The sequence below is a fragment of the Nestor notabilis genome, unplaced genomic scaffold, assembly GCF_000696875.1.
Source record: "Nestor notabilis isolate BGI_N333 unplaced genomic scaffold, ASM69687v1 scaffold423, whole genome shotgun sequence".
In the NCBI taxonomy this organism is placed as follows: domain Eukaryota; kingdom Metazoa; phylum Chordata; class Aves; order Psittaciformes; family Psittacidae; genus Nestor; species Nestor notabilis.
Genome location: NW_009920379.1, coordinates 85,217 through 107,122, shown reverse-complemented (window position 1 = coordinate 107,122; position 21,906 = coordinate 85,217). Strand labels below are relative to the sequence as shown.

Sequence of the window (21,906 nt, the reverse complement as noted above, 5' to 3'; positions counted from 1 at the left end):
CTGCTGAAAGGAGTCGTTTGTGTAGCTGCTGCTTCTTTGGATGGTTTGTGCACTCCCCTTTCTCCTGTCAATGCATCCTGCAGGACCTCTGTTACTACTGGTGATGTCCCCATGCAGAGTTGCCACCAGGAGAGAGAAAAAGATGTCAGGTGAAGCGTATGTAATTCAAAATTGTACTACGTTTCAATTTGTCTTGTCTGAGCAGGGAAGAAGAGCATGAGCCATGCTGTGTGGATGCCTCCATGTACTCCCATCAAGTTAATCCATATTTCCGTATCAGTTGTCGTGGTGCTAGTCTGGGCAGTGTTAACTGTAGGCCTAAGCCCAGGCAGAGCTGCAAAGGGAGTAAGGGGGGATGGATGAAATTGTGGCTCCATGGAAATCAGCAGGAGGTTGCTAGCCAGTATGACCAGTATTTCCCCCCAAGATAGCGATGTGTCAGTAGAGTTATCTTCTTGTAAGTTGGCTCCTCTGCATTTCATAGTTTGAGACATTTAGGGATTTTACTCTTTTAAAATAACGCTTTTTTTACCCCCGATACTTACTGAACATCTCTTCACCAAGATGCCGTGTTAGATTTTGGTTGGCTCAAGTGAAAAAGAATATTTATATTACTGTGTCTCCATTTAAACAGGCACTACTGTCCTTGAAATGTCAAATGTAATATGACATGTCAATTACTGTATGTCAAGCACATGATGTATTTTCAGCCCCTGTTGATTTAGATGTTTTTTGACGTATGCTTGACATATTCTAATGGTGCTTCTTCAGTTCACTGAGTGTCTTGAAAACAACATTGAATGGCACATAAATCACAGCACCACCTTTGGCAGGGATGTTTGCCAGAACATGAAGTAGCAGCTTCATATTCCTGCAAACGTTTGGTCAATAATGGCTCTCTTGTCCCAGAGCTGGGTGTCTGCAGTTTCTGGCAGGTTTGCCAGCAGGGCAGGAGCAGTCCTGTTTTCCTCAATGATTTTTTTCATCATTGCTTTAGAAAATCTAATATTTTCTTAAGAGATCTTTTGAAAGTCCCATACCTGCATTTGACTCACATTTTGTCAGGGATGCATATGTGATATGAAAGAATGAAACCATAGGCCCGATCACCATACAGCTTTAGTAAGGATCTCTTCCTAACCATATTCACCTAAAATACACACTTACAGTAAGGATTAAATACTCTCCAACCACAGTTGTAGAAAGTAGTATTTACTGACTGTTAGCAGGGTCAGATAATATGAGGAAAGATTTAAGTTTGATCTTGTATACTATATACTTTCAGAATTTGTTAATTGTGTTTAGTGCTAGCATTTACTCTTCTGACTGGGAAGATGTGATTCAGCCACTACCCAAAAAGATGATATGCTTAAGGTGGTGGGAGGAAGAAGAAGAGAAGGAGGAAAGGTAGTATCCCCACGCTTTTCAAAACAGGAAGTAAACCACAAAAAGAATAAAGGACAGGACTAAGGATATCCAAGAAATCAGTTGCAGCACTCTGTAGCCCCAAGCCACTGTTTGAATGTAACACATTGCTTCAGTGAGAAGCTGTGCATTTAATTTGGGTGTACTTTCAAATGTTTCAATGTTGAGTAAGACTGCTGTTACAGCTAATACAAAAGTCACAATGGACGTCTACTTATCCAGACAGATGGGGAAGAGGTAGACTTGGAAATTGGAGTTTCCAGAGGAATGAGGGGTGTAGTTTAAGTGAATGGCCTCCCTGTAGCAATATTTCTGAGGAAAAAAAAAATGGATACGTGCACATCAAGTTCTGTTTTGTTGTCAAACTCAGTTTCAGTCTGCAATGACAACCCTCCTTCCCCCATCCCTCCTGTATGGGATAAAAGTGTGTAACAGGGGCACAGAAATGAGAAATGTGGTGGATGAGCCCTGCTCTCTCTTCCCCTCCTGAAATGTGTTTCTTCACCTCTGAGTGAAGGCGAGGTGCCTTGAGCAGTGTCCCTCACGTCCCAGGCAGGGTTGGCAGGGATACCTGCCCTAAGCGGTCCTCAGCTCTGCGGTGCTTGTGGGGCGCAGAACCCCATTTCCAGGGTGAGATGTCTTAACTTGTGTTATTTGGGCTGTCGCTCGCCGTGGTCATGGTTGTCTCATCTGACCTTGCACCAAGTGCCACTCTAATGTCTCCCTCCATCTGCCTATCAGTTTTTCTTACTCACTGTAGTTACAGCGAGGTCATTCTGCCATGTTGGGAGTTTTGGATTTGTATTTGTGTTGGTTTTTTTTTTTTTCCTGTGCCTCTTCCAAATGAACAATTGTGACAGCAAAATGGTTTGATAATTATCCCTTTTTGCTACATGTGAAGGCTCCAAATGTTTTAGGAAATTATGGGTGGTTTTTGATCTTTAAAGTTCTGGTATGTTCCATCCCATTTAACAAAACAAAACAAAACAACATATGTGCAGGATTGAGTTTTGCTAGATTTTAACAGACTCTGATTTCTCCAGTAAAAGCTTGCATGTAAGCACGCCAGTTGTTCTTAATTAATGTATTGGCAGTACTACTTGGTGCTTTATTTGGTGACTGATACTGTTTGTAAGAACTCAGACAGTAAACAAGCAGAGATTTTAATAGATTAGGAAGGCAAATATATCCAGAAATGGGTGTGTTGGTTTTTTTTTATTTTCCAAAATTGAAATTTACAACATACAACTATAGAAGTCCTTATGTGGATTTAAATTATTAAGCAAGCATCCTGTTGGTGAAGATTTGGGAGGCTGGTGCTTTCAGGGAAGTAATAGAAATTCCAGAGATGAATGAAATGGATCCTGGGGCAGCACAACTGGCTTTGGGCTAACATATGCAGGAAAACTGTGGCAAACCAAGGGACTGCTGGGTCTTAGACCAGTGCACATTTAAGCTTGAAATTCAGAGCACTCAATTCTAGGCACTCAGATCTGTTCGACCTACCTTTGGGACTTAAAAGCTACACTCGGCAGAGTGCTAATGAGCAGTGTGCATAAATTAGCAAGGTGAATGCAGTGGCCCATTATTATCATCCCTTGATTCTTAGCATTGTAGGAGACACAGTTGGGAGGGATGCACCAGCTTCAGAGAGAGCAGCTAGACAGATCTGCTCTGCTTCTTCACAAGGTTTCCTTTGTAACCTTGAGTGTGCTCAGGTGAGAAAGTAAATTATAGGGATGATAACGTAAAAAATAAATACGCTAAGTAATAACAAGGCCATAGAAATGTTCTTTAGCACTGAACGGGACAAGGAATATCATGTGGATGAAGGAGGTCTGCTATGTGTTTCTAAGGCATCTGCAAGAAATCCCACTGGTGACTGGGTGATGCTTCTGTGTGAATGAAAATTAAGTTCCTTCCCTCCTCCCTGAGACATTTTTGAATCGAAGGAAAAAGTGTGCTAATCTGAAAATGGCTATTTAACCCCCTGTGAAAAAGGGTTCATTTAACTACAGTACTATATGACTATGAATTGTCTTTCTTCCATTGGACAGCATTGTTTCTAAATATTTATCTAAGTAATCCTTGTGAATGAAGCTAAATAAAAGTTATTTCATAAAGCCTGCAAACATGAAATCTTGCCTGTTACTAGAGTTTAGGTAATAGTTGGTTCAAAAATCTGACAGTTGCAAAGCTTCTTCAACTTGGTCTGTTTTTATCCTTTTCTGAACAAAACATTCAATGTCAGTTGGAAATACTAGAATAATTTCCCTCAAATAATTGAATACTTGACGTCCCAAAGGGAAACATCCGCCCTTTAGCCAGTGGGAAAACACTTTTTATCATTAGAATGCATTGTGTTACATTATTAAAAATCTGAAGAGGCAACTTTATGTAAATCTTACCCAGTTTAAATCCTCTCATGAGAACTTTCTCATAAAGTGATAGTTAATACAACCAGACAAGTCCTCAGTCCGATTTTTACCTTAGCGGGGAAGGATCTTGCACAGGGTGAAATCTTGACCCTTCGTTTTGTCTGCAAGAAGTCATCACGTTTTTGTTCTTGCTTTTCTAAAGAAGAATATTGTCATCCTAAAGGCATCTGTGGATTTTCCTCACCAGAGAATAGCCACAGTGAGGACCACATGTTTGTTCAAGTGAAGGAACGTAAGAAGGAGCCCACACAGTCACCTTGAGGCAATTGAAGCCCAGAGGAGTGGAGCTGCTTGACCACCAGCTTAATCAGTGCTCTTGAAAAAGTGTTATGGGGTATTTATTGTGAAGAATAGAGACTTTGAGTGCAAATGGAACAATTTCTAATGTGACAAACAAATCTGTTGAAGATGTATTTCCTTAGATTTCTTAGTACAAAGATACATTATTGCCGTATATAGTCTGCCTACAGAAGAAATTTTGCTCTTGATCAAACCTTGCTCTGCCCGTGAGCACTTGAGAACATAAATGCAGTGCTTCATTGGTAAGAAAATGTTCAGAGGACCAGTGAAAACCATGATGCTCTGGTTTCCTCTTTCTGTTGGGAGATCATATGTCTGACTCCACTGAAGACAATGGCAGCTTTGCTGGACTTTTCCAAGGGCCAGGTCCAAGCTGGATATCTTTGTGACTGAGGAACTGGTGTAATGATAAACAAGAAATTGTTGAAATTTACCTTTTTGGTATGTGTGAGAAGTAGGTAAATGCTCTGTTGCCTAATTAATTACAAGTAGAAAGACTCTAACTACCTGCAGTTACTCAGAGTGCAGAGTGAGTATTTGCTGGATGGAAATCAAGTGGATTACAGTGATCGAGAGAAGAAATGTTTACCCACAGGCACTAACCAATCTGTACAAGGCTAGTAAAAAGCTATGGTAACTCTTCTAGCTCATAGGCAGTATTCATGGCTTTCTGTTCCTCAGAAATTATATGACCAAGTGATTTCTACAACTTAGAGGGATGCTTTCTATCCCAGTGCGTAGACGAAGCCATGTAGCAAATATAATGCAACTGCAACTGTATAAATTTCTTACTATATAGATATCTCAGTCAGTGACAACACCTTGCCCTGTGATTCTCTAGAAAGGCAGTTCCAAGTTGGGGAGATGGTAGTAGGTCTTGGGGAAGAGGGAGGGAAAATAAAGGGCAGGAGAAGAAAAGAAATGGCAGTCTCTGGGAAAGGAGGCCAAGGAGCTGGAGCTGCTGAAGCCTAGAACATTGCAAGGAGAGGTAATGGGGTTTCTTGAGTTCTCATTTTGCAGTAGTGTGTAAGTACTCTGTTCATGGATTTGGACCTCGCTGTACTTACTTTGCTTTGCAATAACAACACCGCAAAAAAGGTATAGCAAGGATCTCATAATGTAAATGAAGAGATACTTCGTCAACATGCGTGACTCTAAAGCCAGGTACAAGTTAGCATGTTGAATAGAAAAGCTAGCTGCTTGTATAACATAAGTACATGAGGATTCCTTGTTGTTAACAAAAATGCTGGGTAACACAATCTGTATAGCCTCTGGGTTGTAGTGACAATGTTGATTTATTCTCATATTTTCTCATGTTCTTTTATAAAAAATTCCTTTCAATAGGAGAGGGTGCTCTTCAAGAAAAACAAAACAAGAACATAAATCTCAAACTTTATTGATTATAAAGTAGTTTTAGAAAAAGAAACCCAGATCCCTGAAGTATGATCTTGTGCTGAGGAACTGTTTTTGTCCCAAATTGAATTAAAATTATTTCGCCCCTTTTCTCCTATGCAGATCAAATGGGTACAATACTTACTTTACCTGCAATACTCTGCAATAGATGAATTCTTTACAATATGTATTCTCGGACAGGAGCTTGTAGATAGAGGCTCATGGGGCATACAAAATTGGGGGTTTTGAGATGACGTTCTGTTGGGAGCAGCAGTTTATCTTTACATATGTAAGCTCCAAAGTGTAGAATTCATTGAATCACAGACTCATAGAATGGTTTGGGTTACAAGGAACCTTAAAGATCATCCAGTACCAACCCCTCTGCCATGGGCAGGGACACCTTCCTCTATAGCAGCTTGCCCGAAGTCCCATCCAGCCTTTAACACTGAAAGGGATGGGGCAGCCACAACTTTTCTGGGCAACCTGTGCCAGTGTCTCACTGCCCTCACAGTGAAGAATTTCTTCCCAATATCCCATCTAAATCTACCCTCTTTCAATTTAAAGCCATTTGTCCTAATCCCTTGTAAAAAGTCCCTCTCTAGATTTCTTGTAGGACCCCTTTAGGTACTGGAAGCTTATGGATTCAATGGAGTTAACTATTTAGTAGTTACTAGAATCTGCTTGATGACATAGAGTATGACAGATGATCACCCATAATTGCATTATACGTGGGTATCCAGGGGAATCAAATATTTAACTTATCAATAATAAGCCTTCTGAACAGGAAGGAAGAAAAGGTCATTCACACGAATTTCAGTCCCAGTGGACGCCATGTCCTCATTTAATGTCACTGACCTGGCAAGACATTACATGACAAATTTGTCAGCTAAGGATACAGAAAAGAGCATTTTTAATCGCTGCGGTGATGAGTTCCACATTCGTTAGTCAGACCAACAACAGGAGGGGGATGCACAGGCGAAAATAATCATTGTACTGACTACTACTGGGACTGACTACTGTGCTCCACAGGTATAAGAAATTAGAATTAGAGATATGAGAAGCAAGTGAAATCTGGAGAGCAGGGTGCAATGTGCCGGGAGTCCTGCACTAGAATGTGGAGTGTCTGTATTGTTTCTACAAGTAACCAGAATAAAGGTGAAAGACGTGAATATGCACATGCTCATCTAATTTCCATGTTGGAAATTTCAGCTCAGCCCATGTCTCCAACAAAGTAGTCTTTATTCCCTTTTTTAATTTCTTCTGATGAGAATATTGCTGTAGCTTATTTGCATATGTGTTGCCAGAAAAACATGAAGGAAACGCATGAATCGGAAACGTAAAAAGCAGGGCCCTGTGCTCTCAAAGCTGAGTTGGAGGTGCTCAGTTACCCAATTTTCTGCTCTGTTTAGGAGCAAATAAAAAAGAAAGAACAGACTTGGCATTGATGCAGCCTCCGTCTGGAAGGAGTGTTAGGATGGCTGGTGTGTTAGAGATCCTTTGAACGATCACTGCTGTTCTGCCAGCTCTGAAAGGAGTGAACGAAATAAGATGCTCTTTCTCTGCTAGACCAGGTTCAGCTCCCAGGCCTGAATTAGCACGCATCAAACATGTTTGGCGTACAGGATTTCAGGAACTATTCCTCTTTTTGGGAGGACATACAATGCTTTGTCTTCAAATCCTTTTGAAGAACCTTTGCTCGTGCACTTCATTCACCTGCAAGTTCATTGTGAAGATATTCCCCAGTGCTTGAGGTGTCTTTATTTTCCTGGATTTCGATTTCAGCTCGGAAGAACATTGGGCTGAAGCAAAGCTAATTTTTTCTTTTACAGGAAGAAATTCAGGCTTAGCTCATGATCTTTCATTATGATGTGCAGATAAGTATATTTATAAACATAAACATTTATGTAGGAACTATTTAGAAGAAGCTAGCATTCATCAGAAACTCCCTTTAGGACCTCTGTGTGATTGAGCACTGGAACGTGTTGCCGAGAAAGATGCTTCTTTTTCCATCTTTGAAGATTCTCAGGCTTCAGAAAGACAAGGCCATGAACAGTCTGATGTTGCTTTGAAGTTAACCCTGCTGAGCAGAAAGTGGATAGCTCCCTGCCCAGATGAGTTTTTCTATTACTCTTTATTCCATTGTAATGCAGCATGTTACAAAAAGAGGTGTTGACATGGGCTTCAGCACCCAGAGCAGTCTGTGCTGTGTTCAGCCATCCCGGTGAGCTAGAATTGTCAATGATGCAGCCACGCATCTTCTGTATGTTGCACATGTAAGAAAAGAAATATCTCCTAAACAGATTTAAAGAACTGCTGTCATTTGTCACCTCAAAATCTATGGCAGAATCTAAGGACAAGTGTCTCACCTTTTGTGAGTCCATCTATCCAAACCAAGGAAAAGACAGGTTGCAATGAAGCAGAACTGTGTTTCATGTTACTGAAAGTATTTTGTCCATGTGTAAAACATGGACAGCTTTACTGTCAAATGTTTCTAAAACTTTTGCAGGTAGAAGCAAGCTCTGTACATCCTGCTATGTTAGGAGGAGTGTGAAATTCAACTTCATTAAGCAGCAGCCTAGCGATTCGATGGTGGTGTCACTGGTCCAGGAGCTGCTGTTACCCATGCCTGGCTACAGCTGGATATAGTTGTGCAGGAATAAGGCTGGCCTGGGTTGTGGTTCTTATAGCAGGGCCTGCAGGTGCTGCAGGTTTTCATACAGCCATGAACTTCCCCAAAAGCAGGAATAAACATTTTAATTATGTAGGCAATACAGTTAACTACATGCAAGATAGTTAATGTGTACTTCCTTTGGGCTTTTTTCACAATAACTCTCTTGGGTAAAATTTTCTTGGGTAAAATACACGGAAAGTTCTGGTGTGGGGTTTTTTTAGCGTCATCTCAGAGTTTATCGTAGGGTTGATTTATCAGTTTTCTCTGTCAGAAGTGTGTTTTGCAGTCCCAGTCCTCCAGATCTGGGCACGTGCTGGAGCATGTTGTAGGATTTTCTGGCCCAACTTCCTTTACTTGGAAACCCATCACAGAGGACCAACGTGAAAGAGGAGAATGGGGCATGTACTTCGGTCTCATTCCAGTGTGGAGCTTGGATGCACTCTGGGATAGGTCTACCCTAGAATCTGGAAAGTGCTCCGGGATCCCACAGCACAAGCACAGATCAGGAGGATCAAGCAACTCTCTCTCATGTTTCAGTTTAACACAGCTGACAGTGGAGGTGATGGGTAATTTTGGTAAGGTGTGCTGTGGCAATGACATGGCTTTTCCTAGTGGACCCCAAAGCTCCTTTCCTCTGCCAGAAGTTAGTTTCATATATAGTCGTGCTTTCAATTTCACCACAGCCAGAGAGGTCTTGTAACACACTTGGGTATCGCAAGGCAGCTCAACAGTTCAAGTAACTTTAGCATGTCTGAGTGGGAATAAATGCTGTGGATAAAGTCATGGTCAGAGATGTGCAGGATATTTTGTTTGCTGATTGCCCAGGGGAGGGATGTTACAAGCACAAGATCTACTGTACAGAGCCGGAGTGGAGGACCCTCTAGCCCGGGGCTCTGCCTTCAGCAGCAGCCACCAGCAGCCACCAAGGGCAGAGCACAGTGCAAATTTATCGTGCTCCTACCCCCATGTGCTCCCAGTGTGATTTCCCACCATCTCCAGCTGAGATACTTTCTGCACCAAATGTATTCAAATAATCTCTTATCTGTGTCTTGTTTACCCATGTGATTTTCCCACTAATATGTGTACTGTTTGTGTACACTGCCAAATTCCTTTCTTTCTCAACAAAAAGTATAATTTGCAGTGTAACATCACCTTAAAGCACACTGATTGAAGTAACTACTGCTATTAAAAAAGTAGTACATATTTTCTTTTTGTGATCGCCTTAAGTGCTGCTTGATATGTTCTAATGTCTAACATTCCTAAGGCAGATGTTTGCTTTTCATGAAACATTAATTAGAATCTAAGAATCAAAGAGAAGTGCATACGTATATATGCATGTGCATCTGTTTGTCTGTGAACAGAAGACAGCACAAACTGTGTATTAAAAAAAAGCAGTAAGTAAATATTTGAGAGGAAGACTGTATCAGGAGATTGCACTGATATTTAAGCATATTAAAGAGAAAAAACCCCTACTATGTTTTCATATAGTATGATCTTGGCATCCCACTACTAGGTGAAGATTTATAAACTGTAATGAAAAGTAATCCATATCCTATGTCTTCACGGTTTAATATGTGGTGTTTATAAGGATGCATTCACCAATATCCTGAGTGGGAGGGGAACGTTATACCAACTGTCAGAAAAACAAAATTACATTTTGTGAAAAGCTACTACAAAAGAAAGTACTTGAGAGCTAGAAACTGGGAAATGTGGTTCAATTTCCCTTCACAAAAACACACAGAGTACCCATGTCCTGCCTGTTTGCGTCTGAAACTTGAAGCTCTTAACAGAAAGAGGGTATCTTAAGTGAGATGAGCTCCCTGAGTGAGAGGTGTGCTGCTGTGCCAGAGAGGCCAAGCCAAAGGCGTTGGGAGTGTGGAGATGCTCTGTGAGCCTCACCCAGAGGAGGACTGTCAGCTGCCATGGGTTTGCGTGAGCGTGCTGCTTGATGTGCTCCGGAGGCACTGTGTCACCACTGGATCCAAAAGCCAAGATGTAAAGAATAATGCAGAAAGCTTGACTTGTGACCTTAGTTATATATTTAAGAGCTCTAGTTTCTGTAAATGCTAAGCAGGCAAAACCCCAGGTTGTTTCTTTCTGCAGCCCAGGTTCCCTTTGAATGCCTACTAAATGCAAGAGCTCCAAGGGTTTTTTTCCACTGCTCATTACCATCTGAATGCAGACATGTTATATTCTATTTTTCTGCTTGTATTTCATTTGCCTGCACTTTTAGTTACTAGGGCTGGCAAGGTTGGCCCCGGGAGCTTTGCGTGTCTCGTAAACTGAAGATTCATATTGCTAAATTTACACACTGTTTATATATTTGGATCTTGTATTTTTTTTTCCCTTTCTAAACAAAACCTGTGTATATCTGGATGTCCAAAATGGGCCTGAGGGTAAGATATGAATGTTGGTTCTAGGCACATTGTCACCTCCTAAGTATTTAGCATGGTAATATCTCCCAGTTTTTGTTTTCAGCCTATATATGTGTTTATTTTTGTGTGTGTTACATACACAAGTATTATAAGAAGAAGTTTTCCTTGTGGAGCGAGAGGTGGATTTTCTGGTTTTTCCTTGTGTCGCTTGCTTATGTGTGTTCTCGATTTCTTCATACAAATCCCTTATCTCTATGGAAGTTGCGGCATTGGTGATAATCACAGATAGTTGACACTGAAAGTTGTTATGGCACTCCCCTAACCCTTGACCACAGTTTCCTATCCTCTCCCATGTGTCAGCAGGTACTTGGCAGCCTTCACTATTCAGGGAATGAAACCAGCAAAAGCAAGCAAGCTGCTTGGGTTTGGGGGGGTTGGGGTTTTTTGGGTTTTTTTCATCATGGAGTTTTTGTCAGTGTGGGTCCCTGAACTGGCTTGCTGCAGGATCAGGCAAGTGCTAGTGCCCACACAAGGGAAAGGAACTGGAGCAGCACTGTCCTGGTATGCCATCTTAGCCATATCACATCCTTCAACAGCCCAGAGCCTGAGGAACACAAGAGGGATGCGGCTTGTGTTATGCCTGCTTCGGGGGACACACTCCGGCTTGCTGAGCCCCTCATCCAGGCTGAGCAGATGCTGCATAGAGCTGAGCCAGGTCTGGTTCTCCTTCTCATAGTAGCCGGAGTGGAGAGGATACTGCTGATGCATGCTTGGGTCTCACCCCAAAATAAAGTCAGCTTCCGTTTTTAGCAGCTGTGGCCTATTGTTAAGGTGCAGCCGTAAATCTCTTGTTTAACTACAGGACCAGCTTGGGAGGAAGGTAATGCAACCTGAATGCTGTAAAGGAGAGATGTATGGTAAGGTGGAGAGGACTTTGGACACACGCTGGTCTACACCTATTAGCTGTGTCAGTGTGTTTTCCATGAGGTCTTTGCAAGACAAGCAGGAGACATAGGCACACAGTCTGAGCTCATAGCAGAGGGACCAAGGAAGAGTAAAGGTGGCAATCACAAGGGTGAAAATGCGACATCAGACACCTCTTATCTGGCTTGCTGGGAGGCCATCAGCACCAGGAAGCTCATACTTTGGTGGACAAAGGTAACACTACATTTGCCACAGGGTGAGAGCACATGAGCAGGCTGTTCATGGAGAGCAGCAGAGTGCAGTGATTTGTCACCGCGTGCATGGCATGTTGCTGGTGTGTTGCAGCACTGAAGGCAGTTCAAGGCTTTAGTAAACACACTGTCTTCCCCAGGCAGTTCTGCTCTGTATATCACTCAGAAAACATAGGACTGGTATAAAAATGCCCTCTACACGTGTTTTTAGCAGTGTTACTAAGTACGCCAGGGGCCTTTCACAGTCTCTGTGTAGAACAGAAGAGAAACTCCTAGGAGGTTGTGGGCAGCATTCGTAGAAAGAAAAAATAAATCCTGCATTACCAGGGTTATAATCCCTGTCTCATGCAGTGCAGATCACGTTCAGCAGAACTTGATGGCCATCTACTGGTGAAGCCCCAGTCTCTGTTTTACTTTGCAGACTTTTTTTTGCATGAGAGACAAGCACTTGGCCATGTGTGAGTTGCAAAGATGCATGTTTTCACTTGTAGCTGGAAATAACACAGCTGAAGTTTTGTAAGTTACCCTAAATGCTCACATTGGTTTCATTCATTTCACCCTCTGAGCAGTACTCACTACAGATGTTTCAGCTGCTTATGGAAGCAACCGTCAGTTTCTTAGGATTTCTGCTAGTGTAACAGCTTCTACACGAATATAGAAATAATGAACTGCAAATAAATAAAGATCAAGCTGACAGGTCAGAACCCAATTTTCTTCCTTGTTAATCTCTCAAACTTGATGTATCAGCAGTAATTTGATACATCCTGCAGTTTCTCTGGGATGTTACATGTGGTGTCAGTCCTACTGCTAAACCACACCTTAAGCCTTAAAGTCTTCCTGACATCTGGCCATTAACAGGAGAACTGGCAGCTCCTCGTCTCAGCATCCTGGCAGCTCTCAGCTGCTGATGTGTTTCCAGGTCTTCTCTCTGGGCAGTTGGTGAGGGACATTTAGAGTCAAGAGAGGCTGCTATGGTGTGTTTTTTTCAGTTACTTATTTTACGAGATTGTAAAACACATTATAAGCAAAAAGGAAAAAACTCAGAAAAAAAAACGCTCATGACCAAAAACTAAATATTTTTGAGTTCCCTGTCATGTCCATTGTCAAAGTCTTTGTCTACCGTGGTGCCATCAGACAGGTAGTTTCTGCATCCCTGTCCCGACCAGAGCCATGTGGCAGAACCCTTATGGCCTTTAAAAGGCACAAAACACATTTTGAGGACTTCTGTTATGTCTGTGTGGTCACTGAGGGTATTTTGTAGAAACTGCTCGTGGAAGAGGAGGGTTTCCCTTTACTGCTGTACGGCCAAGAGAAAGAACATCAGCAGATCAACTGAAAATTTCTGTGAGAGGGACTAACCTCAGGAAGCTCCAAAAAAGCACATTGTGCTCTTTTTAGGGCTGTGGTATCTCCATTAAAAAAAACCGCACAGCTTTTGTAAGGCTACAACAAAGCTGGTGGTATCAAGTAGGATCTGGCTTCTTTTCCAGCAGTGAGTGTGTCTACTCTGTGGGGTTCCCCTGTGTCACAGGGCTTAGAGAGGCAGGGAGAGATCACCGCGGAGGTGTGCCCTCACTTGCCATGTGAGTCTCTCCTGCTGATTAGTTTGTCACGTAGCCTGCACTGCTGTGAAGAGAAGGCATGCAGTTACATTTGCTGGTTCCAGCTGACAGTACCCTTCTTGGCACACTGAGCAAGTGGTGGTTGTGAAGCAGTCAGGGTTGGTGGCAATGCACGTCACCTTCTGTGGCTTATTCGGTTATTTTCCATGGCATGGAATAGATAAGATGCTTTTAGAAAAAGAGAGCAATCCAGATAAGAAGCAGCAGCACTGATCATGTGCCACCTTCTTGGCACTGCCTTATGCCACCCTCTCCTGTGTAAATTCCTGGGAAAGCACAAAGCAGTTCCCAGCAATGAGGTCACCTTCTTGTACGTGACAAAGAGCTTTTTACAAGGTGCTCATTCTTCTCAAGCTTTGTTTTGTCTTGGGGCTGGGAATTACAGCAGCATTACAAGCTTGATCCTCCTCCCATGTAAATGAGCTGTACTATCCAGGAGCTGAACACCCTGTTACAAAATAGGCTTTTGAGACATCTTGTAAATCACATGCCACAAGAATGATGCACAAATATTTATTGTTAAAGATAAAGATTTTTCTGGTCTAGAACAGTGGATTTTGTACCTTCAGTATTGAACTTTAAGATTTGATTTACATGTTTGCTTTTGATTTTAGATGTTTAAAGAAAAGACTAGAGTAGCAAGACCATTCTCAGTGAATCATCTAACCCAAGACTGTTATTTGCCCAGATGCTTAAATGCAATTACTAAGCCATTTCTGTGACAGCTAAAAATATCTGTATTCCTGTCACATAGTTAAAGTGCTGGTGTGTCTTACTCTCTTGGGGACTACTTTTTGCTAGTTAATGTTGGTATTATGGCAATCTGTCCATTTCTTTCTCCACTTCAGAAATTCCTTGCACACCCACTAACACACATCATCATTATTAGAGACAAAAATAATTAATCTGGAAAATCTCTTTGCCTGAAGGTGAAATAAGTATATACATCAAGTGTTAAGAGAGAAAGAGGGCTGTCAGAAAGAGGGTACTCAATTTTTCTAAAATAATGCTTTAAATTAGGGTCATACTGTAAAAATATTTAAACAAAAAGAAAAGTGTATGATTTCAAATACCATTAGTTCAAGGCTTAAAGATTTGTATGCAGAGAATTGGAACATCAGTCAAATCACATGCAAGTCAAATGGTGCAAGATGCTTTATGCAAAATTTTAACCCAGTCCTCAGCAAATTCTGGAGATCTCTAGAAGTGCAGTTTATGCCAGAACAGCTATAGCTGTAGCAGCAGTGGCTGTTGTACAGAAGGTTGCAGACTGGTGTTGACACAGGAGCTTCTCAGCAGATGCATTGACATCAGTGCTTCTTTCAAATGCCTTTCTTAGTATCTTGGCTTCCACCAAGGTTTGTGCTTACTTCTTTTTGTGATGACTTTCTTTTCCTCCCATTCATTTTTGTTTGGCAGTCACAAATTCTTTCAGGAGAACTGGGAACTTTCATCTTAAGAGTTTAAAAGAGCTAGCTGATGAATCTCTAGATCATTTACCTTGAATGTCAATAAACCCAAGAATGTGGGGGAAGCCCCAGAAACTTGGTGAAAGCCAGCGTTTTTCCAGTACTTAAAGTAGCTAAACAGGCTAGTGTAACAGTAGGTGAACGTGACTGCTGTGCAGTATAACCATGATGGGGTTGATAAGGCAATCAATTAATAATGCTTTATAGCTGGGTAATATAATTCATGGAAGTCAGCGAGGGTTTGGATCTTGGCATACCCGCTTGATAACAGTTTATGACACAAGTTTATCTAACCTTGGCAAGTACATTGTTGTAGCAGGCTTCCTTCAGGTGTCAGGCTTGGTACACACAGTATTTACAAACTTAAGCAACATGACTTCAACACTGTATGCTTAAAATTGGGATGACTGATAGGCCTTAGGACATTGCTGTGAACGGTGTATGAGCATTCACATTTCTGTGGAGATTGTCCTTTGGCCCTGTGCTAATAAACTTTTTATTTATCAGTTGTCTGAAAGGAAATAAAATTCATTGACTTGCAGGTGATAGATTGAGAATTGTTAAATAAGGGAATGGAATGCGGGGTGATCTGGATCTGTTGGCAATCTGTACGCAAGCAAATAACAGGTGTTTGGCCAGATGCGAGGATCCATGGTCCAGATCTGGGTACTGGAAGCACTTCTTCATAACAGATTTCAGGATTTTTATCTATTTAAACTTGTCAAAGAGGAATTATGGAGGCTATATATAAAGATGTTTAGAAAGCATGATTCAGTGAGCTTGGATCTGGACACACATAAAGTACAAAACAAGTTCAGTTAAAGTCAGGCTACTTCGCTATTGGAGCAATATTTCAAGCATCGTGGTGTTTTCTCAGCAATAAACACATCTAAATCAAGACTTGAATTATTGAATATCCTCTAGTTCATGCACAGATTGTTTTAAATATGTGCTGTGGACCATGTGGTAGAAAAGGAAAAAAGTTAATTATGAAGGTCACTTCTGGCACAGTGATATGTTACAGCTGATCTTTTGGGACATAAGATATACACCATGCTCTTGCTTCATTGTTTTGTTTCTGTTCTGTTTTTTAGTTCAATTTCACCATTCAGTATTGAGAGCACAAGGCGTCAGAGGAGGTCTGAGTCTCCAGACTCCAGGAAGCGGCGCATCCATCGGTGTGACTTTGAGGGATGCAACAAAGTATACACAAAAAGTTCCCACCTGAAAGCTCACCGGAGGACGCACACAGGTAAGACTTTGCTGGCACTGTGTACCACAGTTAAGACAAGCAGGTTCCTTTCTGCCTAATTTAGGACCTATTGAACTCATCATCCTACACTGAGAGCCAAAGGTGTGTACCTAAGTAACAGAGATGTCCATTCTGGTGCAGATCAAGAGAGTGCTTTTGAATTGAACTTCCCTGTCATCCCCGCTTCTCAGGACAAGAGCGGTGTCAGCACAAACCAGGCTGATTTCAGATGAAACTAAACAGAAAAGTGGCCTTCAGTGACACACTTGCTGTGCTTCAACAAACAATGGGTGGTGATTGCTAGGGACCAACCAGAGCTAGTCCGAAGAAAACCCTCAAGAAGAGCATACAGCGTGGACATGGTTCTTCAGCACCATTGGTTTTTTTCACTCTACAGACCTACTCTTATTGAGCTACTACTTGCTTTTATAGCTGTAGCCCTTGAATGCTGAGTGCCACTAAATGCCTTCAGCTCAATTCAAGTGTAAACTTGACTACCTCAGTATTTTTTTCTGGAGGCTGCAGAGGCACCTGCCACTTACTGCAGAAGGAAGTCACTTTATGAGAATACGTAGCACTAGGTCCCTAAAACAGAGTTGCAAGAGAGGTGCATTCATGAGCTGGATCCCATTCAAGGGTGGTAATACTTAACACTGAATCAGTACCTGGTGTCCTTATTAACCTTTAAGGGTTGTTACTAGTCTACATGACAGGCATGAAAGGGTAGCTGAAGCAATGATGTGTAACTGTTGTAATTTTACTGTGGATAAACTCAGGAGCAGTGATTTGAAGTCATCAAGAACAATTTAAGAGGGCATTGCTCGGATGGCTAGAAAGGCAGTGGACAGAACACTCCGAGCTTCAGTGCTGTTCCTTACTCTGCTGCTGATTTGCTTAAATTAAATTTATTGATCTCTCTGCTCCTAATGTTCTTCAGCGTTCTAGTAGCTCCTTGGAGAAAAAATGGGCATATAGCCCAATGTTGTTCTCTGCTGAGAACATGCTGGCACTTGCTGTGGTGTGATGTACTCTAAAGAGTATGAGATATTATTTTAAAAAACTAAGTGATGGCTTTTCCAATTCAAATGAGACCGTTTCTCCCATCGTTCTTTCCAGTATGTCTTTCGGCTGGTAGGGCTTTTGTTGAGAGGCATACAGAACAAGGCTCATCCTAATACCCCCTACTAAATCAATTTCTGTAAGGTAAGAGTCCATTCCTTAAACAGCAGAAATGTTCTGGTGATCTGGGAATTTCATTACATTTCCCTCCAGGCCAATTATTCTAGGCTCTTCATACCTTCCCATTGATTCTTGTATCTTCTCCTCTCCCCTGATTTATCATGTCTTGTCTTAATTCTTTTTCCCTCTTCCTTTATTTTCCCCATCTTCAGTGTGGTCTTTAATCCCCTACCCTTCCAATATATTTTATATACCTTAGCCTTTCATCTTGCTCTCTGTCATTCCTGTTTTACTCTTTTATCCCAATCTAATCCTGCTCTGTCCCTTTCCTTCCCCCTGCCCTGATTTCTAAGTGATTTCCCTATTCTTGCCTGTTTCGCCCTTTGAGCATTACATGTCTGTAGGAGATTAGAAGGTAGAGAGCCTAGCAAAAGCATGAAAACAAGCAGTTTGGTTTGAACCAAAAATACTACTACATATTTATATCACAGGCAGGTCACTATTTTCTAGCCTGCAAGACTGGTGACCAGCCCAGGACTATAAGCAAGCATCCTGTAAGGAGCTGAGTTACAAAACTAGATGTGAACAACCTCAGAAATGTCACACCCAAGTTAGCCCAGAAATACAGAAGGCTCTTCTCTGCTGTGACTTTTTAAAACACCAAGAATCTCATTTGTTAGTTCATTAGTGATCTTACGACAGCCCAGCACTTGCAAGTAACACACTCAAATCAGTGTTAGATAGTCTGCACCTCTGAATCTCAAGCTGTACACTTAGGGTGTTCAAAACCAGGCACTGAAGGCTTGAAATGGTGTTGGTAATTACAATTTTTGCAGCTGTAACTCTCCAGCAGCACAAAAGTGAGTTTCTGTACCTGCCGTAATCATAGGTCCCATCTGCCTAACCTTGGTTCCCTGGCAGCTGGATGTCTAGGCTATGCTATCTGTCTGGGATCTCTGGGTAGTCAGAGAAGAAGGATTGGCACCTCTGGGGCACATTAATCCCTCTTCAGGTAGACCTAGGGATTGGCTTGCAAAGGTGCTTCTCTTTCACTGCTGAATATAGAGGAAGACCAGATACCTGCCAGGCTGTTAGCTGGCTGAAACAGATCCCCACCTCAAAAGGCATCTGCCTGAAATATTTTGCAGTCATTTTGGATGTTGGTTTATTCCTTCAGGGAGAAAAGAAAAATAAAACCAAATAAAAAAACTTCATTAATTGGTCATTTGTTAACTGCTTTATATTGTCATGTCTTCACACCTGCAGCAAGTAAAGCGTAGTCTAGAGAGAAGGTGAGCACGGAATTTAGCCAATGGAACCAGTGAGAAAATCTGTATTATGCGGTTAAAATTAAATTTGTTTTTTGGAACAATTCTCAGGTCTTGGTAAGAAGTCAGTGGATTCAGACTCACATGTAGCATTGGGCATGAGCATACTCTTACGTGTTAATCTCATCTTACTTTTTTTATCTTGCCCTTTATTTTTGCTTCAGGCAAAAGAAGTTAATCATTCACTTATGACCCACAGTAATTAGTGCCATTTTGGATAAGTATAAATGAAGTATGACAGCTATGCATGCAAGGGTGAGCAAGTTTCAGTAGGAAGCTTTCTGAGAAAAGATCACAGAAACTCAGCATTGCGTAATACAGACTTTTTTTTTATTATTATTTTAGGCAGACTGATCTTGCTGACAATTGTTTACCAAAGCAAAATGTGCTTGAGAACTTTTCTTCTTACTACTTACTATATATGCATAGCCACTAAAACATTCACAGTCATTTGGATACAGGAGGAAAAATAATCATGGAATCACAGAATGGTTAGAGTTGGAAGGGGCCTTAAAGATCATCCAGTTCCAACTCTCCTGCCATGGGCAGGGACACCTTCCACTAGACCAGGTTGCTTAAAGCCCCGTCTAACCTGGCCTTGAACACTGCCAGGGATGGGACATCCACAGCTTCTCTGGGCAACCCGTTCCAGTGTCTCACCACCCTCACAGTGAAGAATTTCTTTCCAATATCTAATCTAAATCTATTCTCTTTCAGTTTAAAGCCATTCTCCCTTGTCCTGTCACTACATGCCCTTGTATAAAGTCCCTTTCCAGTTTCTTGTAGGCCCCATTTAGGTACTGGAAGGCTGCTCTAAGGTCTTTCTGGAGCCTTCTCTTCTCCAGGCTGAACCATCCCAACTCTTTCAGCCTGTCTCCATAGGAGAGGTGCTTCAGCCCTCTGATCATCTCTGTGGCCCTCCTCTAGACCCACTCAAGCAACTCCATGTCCCTCTTGTGTTTGGTGCCCCAGAGCTGGACATAGTACTCTAGGTGGGGTCTCATGAGAACGGAGTAGATGGGGACAATCATCTTGACCTGTTGGTCACATTTCTTCTGATGCAGCCCAGGATACGGTTGGCTTTCTGGGCTGCAAGCACACACTGAAGCCGGCTCATGTTAAGCATCTCATCAATCAAGACTGCCAAGGCCTTCTCCTCAGGGCTTCTCTCAATCCAGTCTCCCCCCAGCTTGTAGTTGTGCTTGGTATTTTGCTTTTTATTTGTTAAACAAGGTAGTATTTTGACAGGATGAATAACTTGGTTGGAAGGTATATACTTCTTTTACTCTTAATTAAGAACGGAAATGAAATATTATAGAAGGTTAACAGTTAATTCTCTCTGAGTAATTCCTAGGGTTTTTTAAGTATGCTGTGCCCTGGCTCCCCAGTACTCTCGCCAGTGTCCTCAAAACTTAGTGTAGTGGTGTGGGCATGGAGTCCACTGGGGGGCGAGCTTGAATTACATATAGGCTCTCCAACTACAGAAGAACTGCAAGTGAAACCTGTACTCCTTAGAGCAGTTCATAAATCACAAGCATCGGTATTAAATTTCTCTTTCTAGTATCAGCTTCTTGTTGTTGTTTAGCCAAATCGTCAGATAAAGCTATTGGGAGGTGTCGGGCATGATGGAGAGCCTTCAGGGCTCGCAGGCAATCTCGCAGCTCAGGTTTATCTACTCCTTCTGCAAGGAGAAACTGTGAGAAATTGGCTCACCGGAGTTGTGTTGAGTTAGTTTCTGCTTCAGTGAACTTAAAGAAAATTACTAATGTGTGACTCTACAAATGAGTAATCTTGAAACATGGGAAAACCAGCAGCCCTGGGTTGCATTGTTGGTCTCTATATGCCCGCATTGTGCTTGGCATAGATGCTTGGTGTCAGCCTCAGGAATGGGGAGAGCTTGTAACTGATGTTCCCTTGAAGTCTGTGCCCCTGCTGCCCTGGTGGGACTCACCTTCTTCAGTTTTCTGCTTTCACTTTGAAGATGGAGAAAGAAACAACCATAGTGTTATTTTATGATATGTAATGGCTATTTCAGGCCGTGTAGGCAGTATTAAAGTTGCTATTGACACTTCCAGTAGGACAGTTGCGCATTGCAGAATAATACTGGTTCCTTCCATTGTGTTTGGAGTTTTTTTCCCCATCAAAATTTAATTCTAAAAATACTTAACTTTATATTAGTGAATTGCTGTTTCCTTTTCTGCTAGTCCTGGTTTGTGAAAGATCTAAAGATCTCTCTTCCCTCTGAAGAGAAATGATGACAACTGATATGTTTTACATAAATCAAAAGGTCAAATCATGCCCTCTGTTGATAGGCTGATGCGGGTTATAAATACTAGACTTTAATAATTGATTTGTGAAGTTGATGAAACTGGAAGTCATGGGTCTGTTAGAACTGTAAAATGCGTTGAATAATTCTATTATTTTGGCAAAAAGCAGGCAGATATTTTCATGCCATAAAATTGAGGACATACATCTTGGCCTCCTCTCTAGTTGGCTGGACATTCCTGAAATGTCAATGTAAAGCTGCAAAGCAGTCAAAAATGTTTGCAGTTTCCCTGCAAAATTTCACTTGACTTGTCATTATTTTTCAGTCATCTGTAACTATAAAGAGAATAAGTTTGTCAGCTAGACAGCAGGACAAAGCCTTACAGTCACACCATTTATCAAGTTGAATACAAGGCACTTAAGTCTCTAGTGAAATAATAGATTTCATTATAGCCTCAATCAGCGTAATAGTTGTGGATAAAGTGTGCATATGGAAAGATGAGAGGACAGGGTGAGAGAAGAGGGAAAAAGAGAACGAACATCCAGGAGCCTTTGGGCTACTTGTTGTAACAGCACAAAGGAGAAAATAGGAAGTGAAAACACCTTTTAGACAGGTAACAGTGATCATACGAAAACCAGACAAACCCTTTTTTATTCATACTGATTTCAGTTGCCTTGTTTTAATGCATTAAAAAAATAAAAGCATCGTTATCAGAAGATGGCAGGTTCTGGCTGCCAACAGAGACACTGCAGGGCAGTGGCTGCTGGCTGTGGGTAATGCCCCAGGGCATGCATCTCATGGTGCAACTGGTCAGACAGACTGTCCCACTGGCTGAATATGTGGCTAATAGCTACTTCCATTTTTCATCCACAGACTACTTACCCTACAAATCCGAGTGTGCAGTGTTCTATTTTAAGCTGAGTGGCAATCTTATTGGTACCAAAGGTAACCTTTGCATACCGTGATCCAGTTTTCATAGACATCATCTGTCTCCTTTTAAACAGGGAGAGCATG

At 41.7% G+C, this 21,906-nt stretch overlaps 1 protein-coding gene across 1 annotated transcript in view; it reads left to right on the top strand.

Annotated features, from left to right (window-relative positions):
• KLF12 (Kruppel-like factor 12) overlaps positions 1 to 21,906 on the top strand; it is a 167,195-nt gene that overhangs the window by 133,363 nt on the left and 11,926 nt on the right. The window contains exon 5 of the mRNA XM_010010637.1: positions 15,962 to 16,119. Within this exon, the coding sequence (XP_010008939.1) occupies positions 15,962 to 16,119 (158 nt within the window). The remainder of the gene's footprint in view (positions 1 to 15,961; positions 16,120 to 21,906) is intronic.